Raw genomic sequence first — 14198 nt, forward strand, 5'->3', positions numbered from 1 at the left:
GAATGAACGAATTCGTCATCCTATCAATATCACTCTTCATTATCCCACTCTTAATATTTTATTTTCAATAGCAAGTTAATAATTAAATACTAACTTTGCTTGCCTATTAGGATAAAAAAATTAAATACCAACTTGAATCATTTTTAGCACATTATATGTATGCTTAATGGAACTTTTTAGCATTTTCTTTTGAGTCTTACTTTTATTTTTCATTTCACAGATTTCCTTCTTTAAGACCCTCAAGGTTGAGCTTAAAATTGGCAGAATTCCATAACAGTCTGAGCACACACCACACTCTAGTTACTGCAGCATACATACCAGTATTTCGCCATGCAAGCAGTGGCAGAGTCCAAACGTTTCGCTTCATGCAGCTGGAGACAGTTGTCCACAAATGCTCTGGTTACACATATATGTGTTTTTAATTCTGCTAATTTATGTTGCACTGTCTTGAATTTAAAGTAAATAAAAGAAAAAAGTGAGCCTGGTAGAAATATAAACTTTTTTTTTTTTTTTTTTTTTTTTTGAGATGGAGTCTTGCTCTGTTGCCCAGGCTGGAGTGCAGTGGCGCGATCTCGGCTCACTGCAAGCTCCGCCTTCTGGGTTGACGTCATTCCCCTGCCTCAGCCTCCCATTTAGCTGGGACTACAGGTGCCCGCCACCACGCTCAGCTAAATTTTTTTTTGTATTTTTAGTAGAGACGGAGTTTCACCATGTTAGCCAGGATGGTCTTGATCTCCTGACCTTGTGATCCACCCGCCTCGGCCTCCCAAAGTAAGAAATATAAACTTTAACCCACTTAACATATCAGAAATTATACAATAAAAGATCTTTAGGGCAAACAAAAGTGGAATTGTTGTTTTTTTCCTCCATAAAGAGGGCATTTGTTAGCAAATCAGCTAAATTTAAAACCCACTGTATTTCAGTGCTAAGGAAATTTGTACTAAAAGATGCAAAAATAGTTTAAAACATAAATGTCTTGTTTCAGATTCTAAAATTTAGATGAGGCAAACTTCTTGAAAAACAGCATTACTTTAATGTGTGAGCACTGTCTTGTGGTACAGTTATTTAGGTACAGCTGTCAAAAACACCTATTGTATTTTCCTCCAGAGACTAAATCCTTGAAGATTTTTCTTTATTAATGAAATTAAGTATACAGATTTTCCTGCTCTGCTTCTAACATCTGGAGGGATAAGGGGGTTCTATATATGTTCATAAACACATCAAAATATTTATAAGGTATTATTTAATATTGCACGGTATTTAATCTAGATCTGTAGAAAGCAATATAATAAAATCAGAGCACTAAAGAGATCAAAGTCCAGTACCTTCATCCTCTTTCATCCCTTCACATGATCCCTCTTGATATGGTTTGGCTGTGTCCCCACCCAAATCTCATCTTGAATTTTAGCTCCCATAATCCCCACATGTTGTAGGAGGGACCTGGTGGGAGATAATTGAATCATGGGGGCGGGTTTGTCCCATGCTGTTTTTGTGATAGTAAGTCTCATGAGATCTGATGGTTTTATAAAGAGCAGTTCCCCTGCACACACTCTTTTGCCTGCCATCATGTAAGATGTGCTGTTGTTCTTCCTTCACCTTCCACCATGATTATGAGGCCTCCCCAACTATGTGGAACTGTGAGTCTTTTAAACACCCTCCTTTTTTAAAAAAAATAAATTACCCAGTCTCAGGTATTTCTTCATAGCAGTATGAAAATGGATAAATACACCTCCCATACCTCCCAATAGCTTGTTTAGCAGTCTCTAGCTTGGACTGAATGGTCTGGGATTATCAATGTTAATACAGCTATGTACCTACCTCCTCCTGCTGGCCATGGACAACCCATTAGCATTTTTGGAAAGCATTCTATTTAGACCATTGTCAATTGTTCCTGACTGTCCTTGCTTCAATCAAGTTTTATTTCATTCCTGACTCTAGGATCTCACACTGAACTTGGAGTTTATATCTGTTCTCTCTGGCACTGACTCTTGAGCTTTCCTCAGGAAATTGGCTTGAACTTGAAATACTGGGTTCCCACTTTGGGTAGCCTCCAAAAATATACCCCATTCTAGTTTATTTCTTAGGTCCCAGGCCCCGATATGGTCAGCTGGCCCTATCTTCTTTGTGAAAATACAGATAGAAACAGAGTTCTGATCATTCTGCTGTGAAATGAGTAAGAACTTCACTGTGGCTTATAGAAAGCATACACATGGAAAGTTACCGGCAAAGGTGGTGCAGTGAAACTCAAACTAGAAGTTAAACACACACTGTCAAGTCCAAAGCCACAGCTGTGTTCTCAAAGGAGGGTGGTGGGCCAGATTCTCAGAAGATGCAGGGTCTGCTTTTAATGCTGGCTACAACAGTTCTAAAATTATAAAACTGATTTTTTCAGTGTCATTGTTGGTTGGGACAGTTTTGATACTTAACCATTTCTGGAAAAGAGTAGAATGGGAGTGTAAAAAGACCCAGGACCAACCAAGACCAGGGTGTATCAGGTGGAGTAGAAGCTGTGAGGGGCAGATTCCTTACAGGTATATCAACATAACTACTGTGCTGATGAAAACTCCAACTGACTGTCTTTCCCTTGGTTTTATTTTACCCTGTTCTAGAAACAGAGAATGTAACTGGCATTGAATGATTCCAAAACTAAGCAGTGAGAAGACTGGCACCCCACTCCTTCCATCTCTGTATTCTGGCCTCTAATTCTGAACATGCTGGGCCACATGAAAACTTTCTTCCCCGCTTGTTGTTTCCCTTACTTTTTCTATCTCCACTTCTATTCATTATATATTTAATTAGGTCAAATATCTACCCTTTAATCAGCACAAAGTTTCCCACTGCCAGCCCATACACTCCAGTTTACTCATAGACAATCTAAAGATGGAACAAAAAAAAAAAGAAAAAAAGAAAAAAAATAGGGAAATAAACTATATATCAAAAACAGATGAGTATTCCATGAAAATCCCTGAAGATGGTTTCTAAGTCTACTCCTAGTTTAGTTCAATGACACTATGTATGACACTCTATTTGGAAAATAAGGGTGGATCCAACAAATCTTAAGATTTTTTTTTGCCTACGTGATGCCACATTTGGGAATTTATGCACTGTCTTTACAATATGAAAGAGTAAAGATATCTAAGCCTGATTCTCTCATACAAGAGTTGTTCCTTTGTAAATGTAAATGCTGGAAACTTCTAGAAGCTGAAGTAAAACTTCAAACCAGAATAGAATGATTTAGAATTCTTGCATCAGTGCATTCAGTGAAGTTCAGAGGTCTGAGAATAATGTCTCCAAGAGTATATAATTTACTCTGTGGGGATAAAAACTTGAAATACGTATTCTTGCCATTGGGTTGAGCATTACTAAACAGATTTGGTCTTTGTTTTTCACTGCAGACACTGCATTATGCTTTCTGAAATCATCCTCTAATCAAAGGCACTAAAAATTGGACCACACATTATTAGCTAAGTACTCTTTGTGAATGATCGACAAGCTCATAGCAGTATTTTTAAGTCATTTATATTTGTTAATAAATAATACTGCAGTTAGCATTAAAAAATTATTATGAAGTTACTGAGTGGGCTGGATAGAGTCTTTTTCAGAGTTCTGAATGACAGAATTCTTAGAATCATAGAATTACAGAACTGGAAAACACCTTGGAATGGTTATCTAGCCCAGTACTCCCTTAAACAGCAGCAGCAGTTGCTCTAATATATTATGCTTAAAATATAAAATAAAACACACTAGGTTTGCTATTTGATAGTTAATTAATCCCATGCTCAAGGTCTTAAGAACTGGATATTCCCATTTTAGAGACATGTGAAGGAGAAGTATTATTATTTTTTTCCTCTCTATTCCTTTGCCTAATTCTTTATGCCCTTAGAATTAAGAACACATACCACATAGGAAATGACTAACCAAGAGCTCTCATTAGATTAGAAAAAACATTCCATTTTCACTTCATTGTCCACTGAGTGAAGGAAATAGGAATAGAAAAAAGGCTCATCTGCTTTGCACTTCTGGGCAGTAATAACAGTATATAAGTGAAGCGTGTAGGTTCTGGAATTAGAATATATGTGTAATTTGGGGCAAGTTACTTAACCTCTCTATACCTCAATTTCCTTAAATGTAAAATAAAAATAATTAAAGTACTTATGATATAGATTTGTGAAGAAAAAGAATGAGGCAATTCACTTAGCAGTGTCTGGCAGATAGGGAGCAGTCAAGCCATAATATCCATTATTACTATTTAACATCTGGATTTTACTATTTTATTGTCTATTCCATGAAAAATCATAAGATTGACATAAACTATGGAGAGTATAGATTTTAAAAAGCCCAATAATTATTGCTACATCCATATGGTAGGTTTCTATTCTAAAAAGAAAATAAGTTTTGTGACATGCATTTCAACTGGTCAGAAAGCCCCAAAACGTTCAAAATTCAAGGATAACAAAGAGAATGGAAACTGAATAGTTATATAGTTATAAAATGACATGTCGCCAAGTATATTGTAACATTTAAAGCTCTTCTATTTCAATTGAATAACTAGAACCATAGTGTAACCAGCTCTCGAATACAAGGTATAGCTATGTACAGTATTGGTTATTCATCGTCTCTGAATATATTCCTAGCTTGAAATATGAAAATATTATTCAAATATATTTATTTAGATAAAATAGGAAGATCAGAAGACATATCTCAGAAATCTCAGAATTCTCTTTGGAATTTCTCTTACTTGGAAAACAATACTACTAGCTATCAATGTGACCTGTGGAAGTAGAATGCTACTGCCACCTACTGAAAGTTTAGGGAACTAACTTTGAAAGAAGGCAACAATAAAATGACACTTCTTTAAAAAGGAATGATTAAAATTATTTATTTTTTGCTATTAAAATACAATAAATGTATATTTTAAAAGAATCTTTTTCCTCTATAACAAACAATATGGACAACTTTTCTATTTTCTTAATGGTTAAATGTCAAATTACATGCTTTCTGAGTCATTCAGGCAATCTGGGTAATATTATAGTCATCCTTGTCATGTAGTATGAAGCCAAAATAAGGTTAAAGGTATATTTTTGTTTTTGTATTTGTTTTCGTGGGTAGCAGGGAGACAGGGTCTTGCTATGTTACTCAGGCTAGAGTACAATGGTGCAATCTCAGCTCACTGCAACCTCTGACTCCAGGGCTCAAGCGATCCTCCCACCTTAGCCTCCTGAGTAGCTGGGACTACAGGCACACGCCACCACACCTGGTTAATTTTTGTATCTTTTGTAGAGATGAGGTTTTGCCATGTTGCCTAGGCTGGTATCAAAATCCTGGGTTCAAGCAATCTGCCTGCCTAGGCCTCCCAACATGCTGGCCTTGGTATAAGTGTTTTAGTAAACATTTGATGTTTAAGTGGTGGTGGTTGGATATCAGAAGCAAATGATACTCATTCCACTTTGGGGACAGTTGAGAAAATCAGAGTGATATCAAGTGGTAACACTTCCTTCATATTGCCAGGAGTGTAGTATGTGTTTTGAGAGTCACATCCATCAAATTACAGTTGAACACATTACCTTAGGAGGCAATCAATATATATTTGTTCAGTGAGGCAAAAAGGAATAAATGATATATGTCAGTGTTTCCCAATGGGAAATTATTGATATTTTGAGTGACGCAATTAGTTGTAATCCAAATGTGCATTATAGGACATTGAACAACACTGTCCTCCAGGGCACTATACAAGTTATACCTCCAGCCAACTGTGCACACCCACCCCTACCCCATTCCTGACACTTCTAAACACCTGGAGGAAAGGGCATGCACTGAGAACCACTGATACGTGTAAATCAGTGATCCATAAAGGAAAGGGAATATAAAGTATAACATCCTTGCTCTTAAGGAAATCACAATTTAGGCAAGTTAAGTCATATTGTTTTGTTAAATGTTTTCTTGATTGAGTGTGTACCTCATTTTTATAGATTCAGAACAACTGTTTTAGGTTTGTTATGTCAATAAGAAAAGTTAGGATGTAAATACTTTTTTTCAGGATGAAAAAAGTTAATTTGATGACAATACAGGTAGCAAATAGTTCCCAAAATGACACAGAGAGGGTCTAGATCAAGAACAAGAGGAAGTAGATGATAAAAAGTTCTCCCATATTGAAACAAAATGGAGCAAGGCATTATGTAAGAAATAAAATAAGGGTAACAGCTAATTTTTAATGAGGGCTTACTTTGCCAAGCAATATTCCAAACGCTTTATGTATATTACCCTATCTAACTGATAGAGACAGGTGACAGCCCAGGGTCTCTGGCAAAACCCTGCCTTCAAGCCTAAACAGCCTAAAGGCTGAAAACCCCGACTGCTGGTCCCAGATGAAGGCTGCCCTTTCCCAACTGATCCTTTCTGAATAATGCCTGTGCACCGGGAGGATGGGGTGGAGCCTCGGGAAGTTCACACCGCTTGCAGAGGAGAGGAGCCTCGCCTCTCTTGTTCTTGTGTGCTGACCTAGGATTCAATCTGTAAGGTGGGAGACCTGCTAGCAAGACTTTGTCTCGCTTTGCTGAGAGTTCCTTTTTCATTTTCATTTAATAAATCCTGCCCTAGTCAACCTACAATGTGTCTGCGTGCCTAAATTATCCCGGTCATGTGACAAGAACTCAGTTTTTTCTACAACATAATCCTCACAACAACGCTATGAGGCAATCTCTGATATTCACAAATAGGGAAATATTTTATAAATATTTACAAACGTTATAAATTTTAAAGATTTATAGTCATAAGGTTTCACAATTTTGCAAATCAAACACATATTATAAATTTACAAATAGGAAACTATTTTTGAGAGAGAGAACATGCCTAGACTACAGAGATTCAAGTAGCTGGGTTAGGACATAAACCACACTTGAACATAATTTCTAGAATGCTGGTCCTGAAAAGCCACCAAGTTGTTTCATTTCTACCTTTCCCTTCACAAAGCCTTTCAGCCAGTCATTCTACTGAAAAATTTTTAACTCAAATCCTAACTCCAGGTTTTTTGCTGGTGAAATGTTTCACCAATTTGATGACCGCATGAAGGCATTATAAACTATTCCTTCATTTAAAAAGAAACTATAGGGTCTAAAATTTAATTAGCATATTTAGTGACTGTGGCCACCATATACTGAGTTCTTTTGCAAAAACCCTCAAGTTCCTGGGGAAACTTAACCCTAGGTAAACACAATCATCTGTCTTTTCTCTATGTTTGTACCTGGGAAGCTAAACTCTTATCATAAAGCTGATTGATACACAAAAAGCAGAAAGTTCAATTTCTCATTCTGAAGAAGGTATTTCGTACCTCCCTCACCCTTCTCCAATACCTCCATGCCTCCTTCACTCACCTGTCTTTCAAGGACTAACTTTCCCTATTGTTATTTATTTATTTATTTGTTTGTTTGTTTATTTTTGAGATGGAGTCTTGCTCTGTAGCCCAGGCTGGATGGAGTGCAGTGGTGCGATCTCGGCTCACTGCAACCTCCACCTCCCGGGTTCAAGTGATTCTCCTGCCTCAGCCTCCCAAGTAGCTGGGATTAGAGGCGTGCACCACCATGTCTGGCTAATTTTTGTAGTTTTAGCAGAGACAGGGTTTCACCATGTTGGCCAGGCTGGTCTCAAACTCCTGACCTCAAGTGATCCTGCCTGCCTCAGCTTCCCAAAGTGCTGAGATTACAGGTGTGAGTCACTGTGCCTGGCCACGTTATTTAAAGAAAGAGAAGTCTTCTATAAATAACTTTTGCAGTTTTCTACCAACAGAGTGATGTATCTGTCTGAACTCATAGATGTCCTTTGCTCCTTTCTTCCTGTGCAAATGAAGGAATCCCTCTCCTGTTGATGGGAAGGCCTATCTTTCCATGTGTCCGCATCCACAAACTCACCCTTTCTCCAAGACCTTATGCAGTTGATTATTTCCTTCCTATCTACAACCTTTCCCCGTTTATTAAATCCTTTCTTTATATGTAGGTATTAAACTATGCACCCACATCCCCATCCTAAAAATAACGACAAAAAACTAATAACTCCCAAATATCTCCCTTGACTCTCAAATCTCCTTCCCCTCCCCTCTTCCCGCACCACCCTTTCACTCAACTACCATTCACAGCCAAACTCAAGAAAGAGCTGCTCACCATCAGTATTGTTTCACTTCCTCATTTCTGTCTACTCACTTGGGTCTGTCACCCTCCATGTCCATTAATGGCTCTTACTAAATAATCTCCATATCATTGTATTCAATGAGCACTCTTTGCTCTTCATCTTATTTTTCCCCTAAGCAGCATTTGATCCCACTCCCTACTCCATGAAATGCTCTTTCCTTCCAGCTTCTGTGACAAAGTTCTCCTAATTTGCTTTCTCCTTTCTAACTGTTCATTCATTATCAGTCATCTTACAGGCTGCTCCTAATCAGACAATATGAATTCCACATATGAATTCTACCTTTAAATCTTGTAGTCTTCCTCAAGGACTGTGTCCTAAGACCACTTCCTGTCTTACTCTCTCCTATCTCTCCCTTAGTGATCTCATCCACTTCCATGGTTTCTAATATCACCTTACATGAAAATAACCCCAAACTTCTGTTTACCCCAGGCCATTTCAGATGAGTAAGTTGATATCATCTAATACTAAACCACAGTGACAAGCTTACCTGTAGGTGGGCAACTGTTTTGCCAAAAGCTTTTCTTTGTTTAACATAGTTCCTGGTTTCTTCAAACATGAACTCACTAGCTGAAACTGCCATATCAGCAATTAACAGCCTTTCCTATAACACAAAAATTAGGTCTTAAACATTACTCTAATTATGCAAGTGATTTTCACACAATTTCAATTACGATAAATCCTATAAATTAACTTTATAATAAACTCATAAAGATTAATTTATGTCTTAACTCTTTATAAGAAAACAGATTTATGAGATTCTTTTGACATATCTCTTGTCACTTTCTAAAGCAAATCCTTTATTTTTATGAATGACTGCTTTTATTTTTTTTAAATCTTTTTAATTTTTTAAGGGACGAAGTCTCACTCTGTTACTAAAAATGGAGTACAGTTGCACAATCACAGTTCACTACATCCTGTAATTCCTGGGCTCAAGTGATCCTCCCATCTCAGCCTCCCAAGTAGCTGGGATAACAAGCGCATAACACCATGCCCACGAATGACTGTCTTCATTATATATATGCAATTTATTTAATTTTTTCTTCTCTTTACTCACATATGAGTTAAAAACAATCCCTAGTTGCTTATTTCAAGTTATTAATCTCTGCACACTGTATGACTCAATATATCTGTGGAAATAAACATCTTACAGCACATAAGTTAAATTCTACCTATTAATGTAAAAGTAGTCTTAGTTTAAATCCATCATGCTGGTGATTTTCATGGTAGTCACTAGGCAGGAGTACCCCCTTATACTGGCATCTGAGGCTCAATAATCACTTGTCAACCATACTTTAAAATCATAGCTGTTTAGGGACTGACCCTATGTGGCTAAAACTTTTCAGTCTGAATTTTACACTTTTCCCTTTGATTCACAGTTGTTATTTAAAAACTGGCAAACTATCAAATGTTTTACATGACATTTCCTTACAAAGAGCTAAGTTTTTGAATTGTAGTTAAGAAGCTAAAATCATTCTAAGAAGGAATCACAGAACTGAAATATCTGTTTTTCCTACTCACTTTTTTTTTTTTGAGATGGAGTCTCGCTCTGTCGTCCAGGCTGGAGTGCAGTGGCGGGATCTCAGCTCATTGCAAGCTCCGCCTCCTGGGTTCACGCCATTCTCCTGCCTCAGCCTCCCGAGTAGCTGGGACTACAGGCGCCCGCCACCACGCCCAGCCAATTTTTTTGTGTTTTTAGTAGAGACGGGGTTTCACTGTGTTAGCCAGGATGGTCTCGATCTCCTGACCTTGTGATCTGCCTACCTTGGCCTCCCAAAGTGCTGGGATTACAAGCATGAGTCACCGCACCCAGCTTTTCCTACTCACTTTATAACCTTTGATTGGATATTACTGAGTTCAGTTATTTACTTACCTACCCTATAAAACTCATACTTTTATTACAACTTTAATACTCAAATGATTAGCTATTTCACAAGTTTTGCATGTATAAATCTGCATGCATAATATAGAAATAGCATGTTTCTATATTATTCTATTCCAATTCATTATTTAGTCAAAAGATGGAATCTTTAAACACTTCTGACCTGTGGAAGCTCTTTCATGATGTAATAGAAGCCTTTATTCTCTTCTCCAAGTAGGGCACTAGCTGGCAACCGTACATCTTCAAAGAATAGTTCTGCAGTATCCTAAAAGACCATACAAAAAATGTAGAGCGTGATCTCATTTAAATCTTCCAATAACCCAGTGAATATTGGAGTGAATATTATTTTTTCCAAAAAAACAAAAAACAAATTGGAAGCCAAGTTGGAGTGGTTAATGAACATAACTAGTAAGTGATAAACCAGGGATTTGAACTCACAGCCATCTGATTCCAAAACTTGTGGCTTTCCTACTGCAACACACTATCATTCCTGCTCTAATATTGTCCAGTTCTCAAGGTACTTGGAACTAAGGATTTCTAATACATATTAAGCAAAAAATATGTTTTTGGTAATGTATAGAAAGAACATTTTCTGTTTTTTTGTTTGTTTTATTTTTAATTTTTTTTTTGAGAGGGAGCCTTACTCTGTTGCCCAGGCTGAAGTGCAGTGGCGTGATCTCGGCTCACTGCAACCTCCACCTCCTGGGTTCAAGTGATTCTCCTGCCTCAGCCTCCAGAGTAGCTGGGACTACAGGCGCCTGCCACCACACCCAGCTAATTTTTTTATTATTAGTAGAGACAGGGTTTCACCATGTTGTCCAGGCTGGTCTCGAACTCCTGACCTCAGGTGATCCACCGGCCTCAGCCTCCCAAAGTGCTCAGATTACAGGTGTGAGCCACCGTGCCTGGCCACACTTTCTATTTTTACTTCATATTTTTCTTTAATACATTTTACAAATAGATGGCTTGTTACCATGCAGTTAATTCTGCCATTTCTAAAAGCAGATATTCAAAATACCTTGATTCATTTCTATTGCTGACCATCAGAAAGAGATAGAGAGGTACAAATGGGAATAAATCTCATTACCACATCAGAAAAGCGTATTTTAGGAATTCAGCATAGGAAATAAAATTGTGCCACATGTAATCCTCTTTATAAGTCTCCTATCTGATTAATAGTAAACTCAATTAGTATCTGAATATGATTTACATTATCACTCACCTGTGCTTTTAATCCCATTTTATGTAGCTTTCGTCCCTTGATAAATCCTTTCATTCCATTTTCCACCAGAAAAAGGCTAATACCACGGGCAGGGGAGGGAGCTTCATGATTTGTGACCGCAACTACAATCACAACATCACTTAACCACCCATTACTGATGAACACCTGTAAAACCCCAAGTACACTAGTAATGCACCATGATAATTCAAGTCTATGTACAAGTTATTATTGGGAGAAAGCACATTCCAGAAAACTAAAACAGACAAGGCATGCTCGATATGTCTCTCAGTACCCTACCCAAATACCTGCAGAGTTGATTATTCACACATGATGTTATCAAGGATCGGGGAAAAATTACTTAATGCTTCAAAGAATGAAACCTATAGATTTTCTTTTCACTATTAATATTATACACAATAATAATAAGCAGAGATTATTATGTTCTTTAAAAATGAAACCAAATTGTCTATTATGATGATAAATTGTATTTTAGAAGGAAGACACTGGTAAGAAAAGAAAATCTGGCGGGACCTGCTGGCTCACACCTGGAAGCCCAGCACTTTGGAAGGCCGAGGCAAGAGGATCATTTGTGCTCAGGAGTTATGACCAGCCTTGCCAAAATAGCAGAGACAAAAAAATTAAAAATTAGCTGATATGGTAGTGTGCACCTATATATAGTTCAAGCTACTTAGGAAGCTGAAGCAGGAGGATCGCTTGAGCCTAGGAGTTTGAGGTTGCAGTGAGTTATGATTGTACCACTGCATGCCAAACTGGGTGACAGAGTGAGATCCTGTCTCTAGAAAAAAAAAGAAAAGAAAAGAAAAAGAAAAAGAAAGAAAATCTGCTGTAAATGGCGCTATATTATTTATTCTCAGATGTATCAGTTTTTGAAAAGGACTATTTTTGATTTTTGTAATTGATATCCTGCTTCCTTTAAAATGGCCTAAATAGGAAACTATGATTAAGGAGGGAAAAATGACAAGCAAATGAGAGGGATTATCAGATGATATTGATTCAGAAAACAAAATATACTCCAAGCAAATATTAATAATTATCTTCTCATTCTGCCTCTTTCCTGGTTCATCTCAATCATTTTCATGGCTTGAGTCACCCTCTACATGCTGATGACTCCAAATATTTATCTATGCCATGTTTCCTTTCTTTTTTTTTTAGAGACAGGGTCTCTCTCACCCAGGCTGGCGTGCAGTGGTGTGATCATAGCTCATTGCAGCCTCGAACTCCTGGTAAGCCACATTTCTTGATAGGACCTGGACCTGAATATGTACTTGCTTCTGAACAGTTCCACTTGATGACTCATGGGTGGGACATACTCCTTCCCACCCCTACTCCTATCTAATCCTGATTATCAACCTATTTCTCTATCTCAATGAATGCTTCAATAGATTACACTGTCATCCTGCTTCTTATTCAATTCAGCATCTAGTTTTTTCTAACCCATCTTAATACTTTTGGAATTTATTCACTTCCTTTCAATTCTATTGTAATTACCTTATTTCCAGCCCTCATCATTTCTTAAGTTCCTACAACTGATCTCTCTACAGCTGTATCATTCATCATGATGTCAGAGAGAATTTTCTAAATGCAATCTGATCATATTGCCTTCACACTTAAACATTTTTGAATAGCTCCTAATAGGCTTCAGGGTAAATTCAAAACCCTTAGCAGGAAATAGAAAACTTATCACAAACTGGCACTAGCTTACCTCTCCTTACCTGCCTTATTGCTTGTCCCACTCTCCCCAATTTCCTGTTCTCCAGTCAGCTACTAAATTATTTGCTGTCCATCACATTGCGAGATCTTCCTGACCTTTGAGTCTTTGAAAATCTTGTTTCTGCTACTTGGGAAAGGCCCTTTCCCAACTCTGCTACAATGAATTGTACTCATCCTGGACGGTTTAGACATCAGACTGGCCAAAAGGTCTCAAATTCTCCAGGCTGGGTTAAGCATTCCTACAACACCTCAAATTTACCAAAATGATCTGTTTTTAATCTCTCTCCCTTTGAAATAGTAGGGGTATAAAATGATGTTGGTTACTCCCATCACCTAAAATGCACAGCACTGAAACATACAAATAATGAAAAATGGGCAAATAACGTTAGTGTTGTCTACACAATAGCAAATGAAGATAGTGGTGGCAGTATGGTTATAGGTGACACAATAATAAAAGATCATCAACATGCCTCCTTACTAGGAGCTCCTAGCCATTTCCTATTCATATATCTATCTTAAGTGCTTAGCATTCTTTTTGGCACAGATGAGGCCAAAGGATGTTTTAAAAATATATTTTGAAAAAGATGTTTCTCAAAAAAATTTCTATACATCTTGGCAAAAATATTTTTTCAACAGTATTGCTCGATTACACCACTCCCTTGCTCAAAAATCTTAAAAGTCTACCAAGTTCCTACCTTTCTGTGTAGTTCCTAGTATCTGTGTAGCTACCACAGTTGAAATGCTATGAGTGCTTTTTGTTTGTTTTGCATCACACAGCATCCAGGAATTAGTATCTACAATATGCTCTAAAGTGGTCTCATACACGTTTTAACTACAGATAATAAATAAACAATGGAATGGAAAGGAAGGGAGGAGCAATTCATTGGGCAAAAACTATTCATTTTAATACGCTGAGCTCAATTTGGTAAATCAAGTGGAGTTCTCCAGAAGGTCTTATTGGAAGTAATTACAGCAAAGGATCAATAAAATCTGAACCATTTCTACAACAGTGTGACCTAATGTGAATTTTAACACCATGATGGATCCCCCTTTCTAACAGAGTTATATGAGAATTTTCCTTGCCAGTGGATTTTCTCAGTTTGTTTTCTAACTATGACACTCAAAAGTTTGAATAGGGCTGAAATTACCTCTAATGAGGGTCAACATTTTGGGGTGGTGGGAGGA

General features: G+C 37.4%; 1 protein-coding gene across 10 annotated transcripts in view; it reads right to left on the minus strand.

Annotated features, from left to right (window-relative positions):
- The window catches only part of ACADL (acyl-CoA dehydrogenase long chain), a 49543-nt gene that overhangs the window by 17555 nt on the left and 17790 nt on the right, over nt 1-14198 (minus strand). For all 10 annotated transcript variants that reach the window (XM_077957503.1, XM_028831075.2, XM_077957505.1 and 7 more), the window contains 4 exons: nt 11283-11447; nt 10224-10325; nt 8669-8782; nt 319-446 (listed from right to left, as the gene is read on the minus strand). In XM_077957503.1, coding sequence (XP_077813629.1) covers nt 319-446; nt 8669-8782; nt 10224-10325; nt 11283-11447 — 509 coding nt within the window. The remainder of the gene's footprint in view (nt 1-318; nt 447-8668; nt 8783-10223; nt 10326-11282; nt 11448-14198) is intronic.

Source organism: Macaca mulatta, chromosome 12 (assembly GCF_049350105.2).
Source record: "Macaca mulatta isolate MMU2019108-1 chromosome 12, T2T-MMU8v2.0, whole genome shotgun sequence".
NCBI lineage: Eukaryota > Metazoa > Chordata > Mammalia > Primates > Cercopithecidae > Macaca > Macaca mulatta.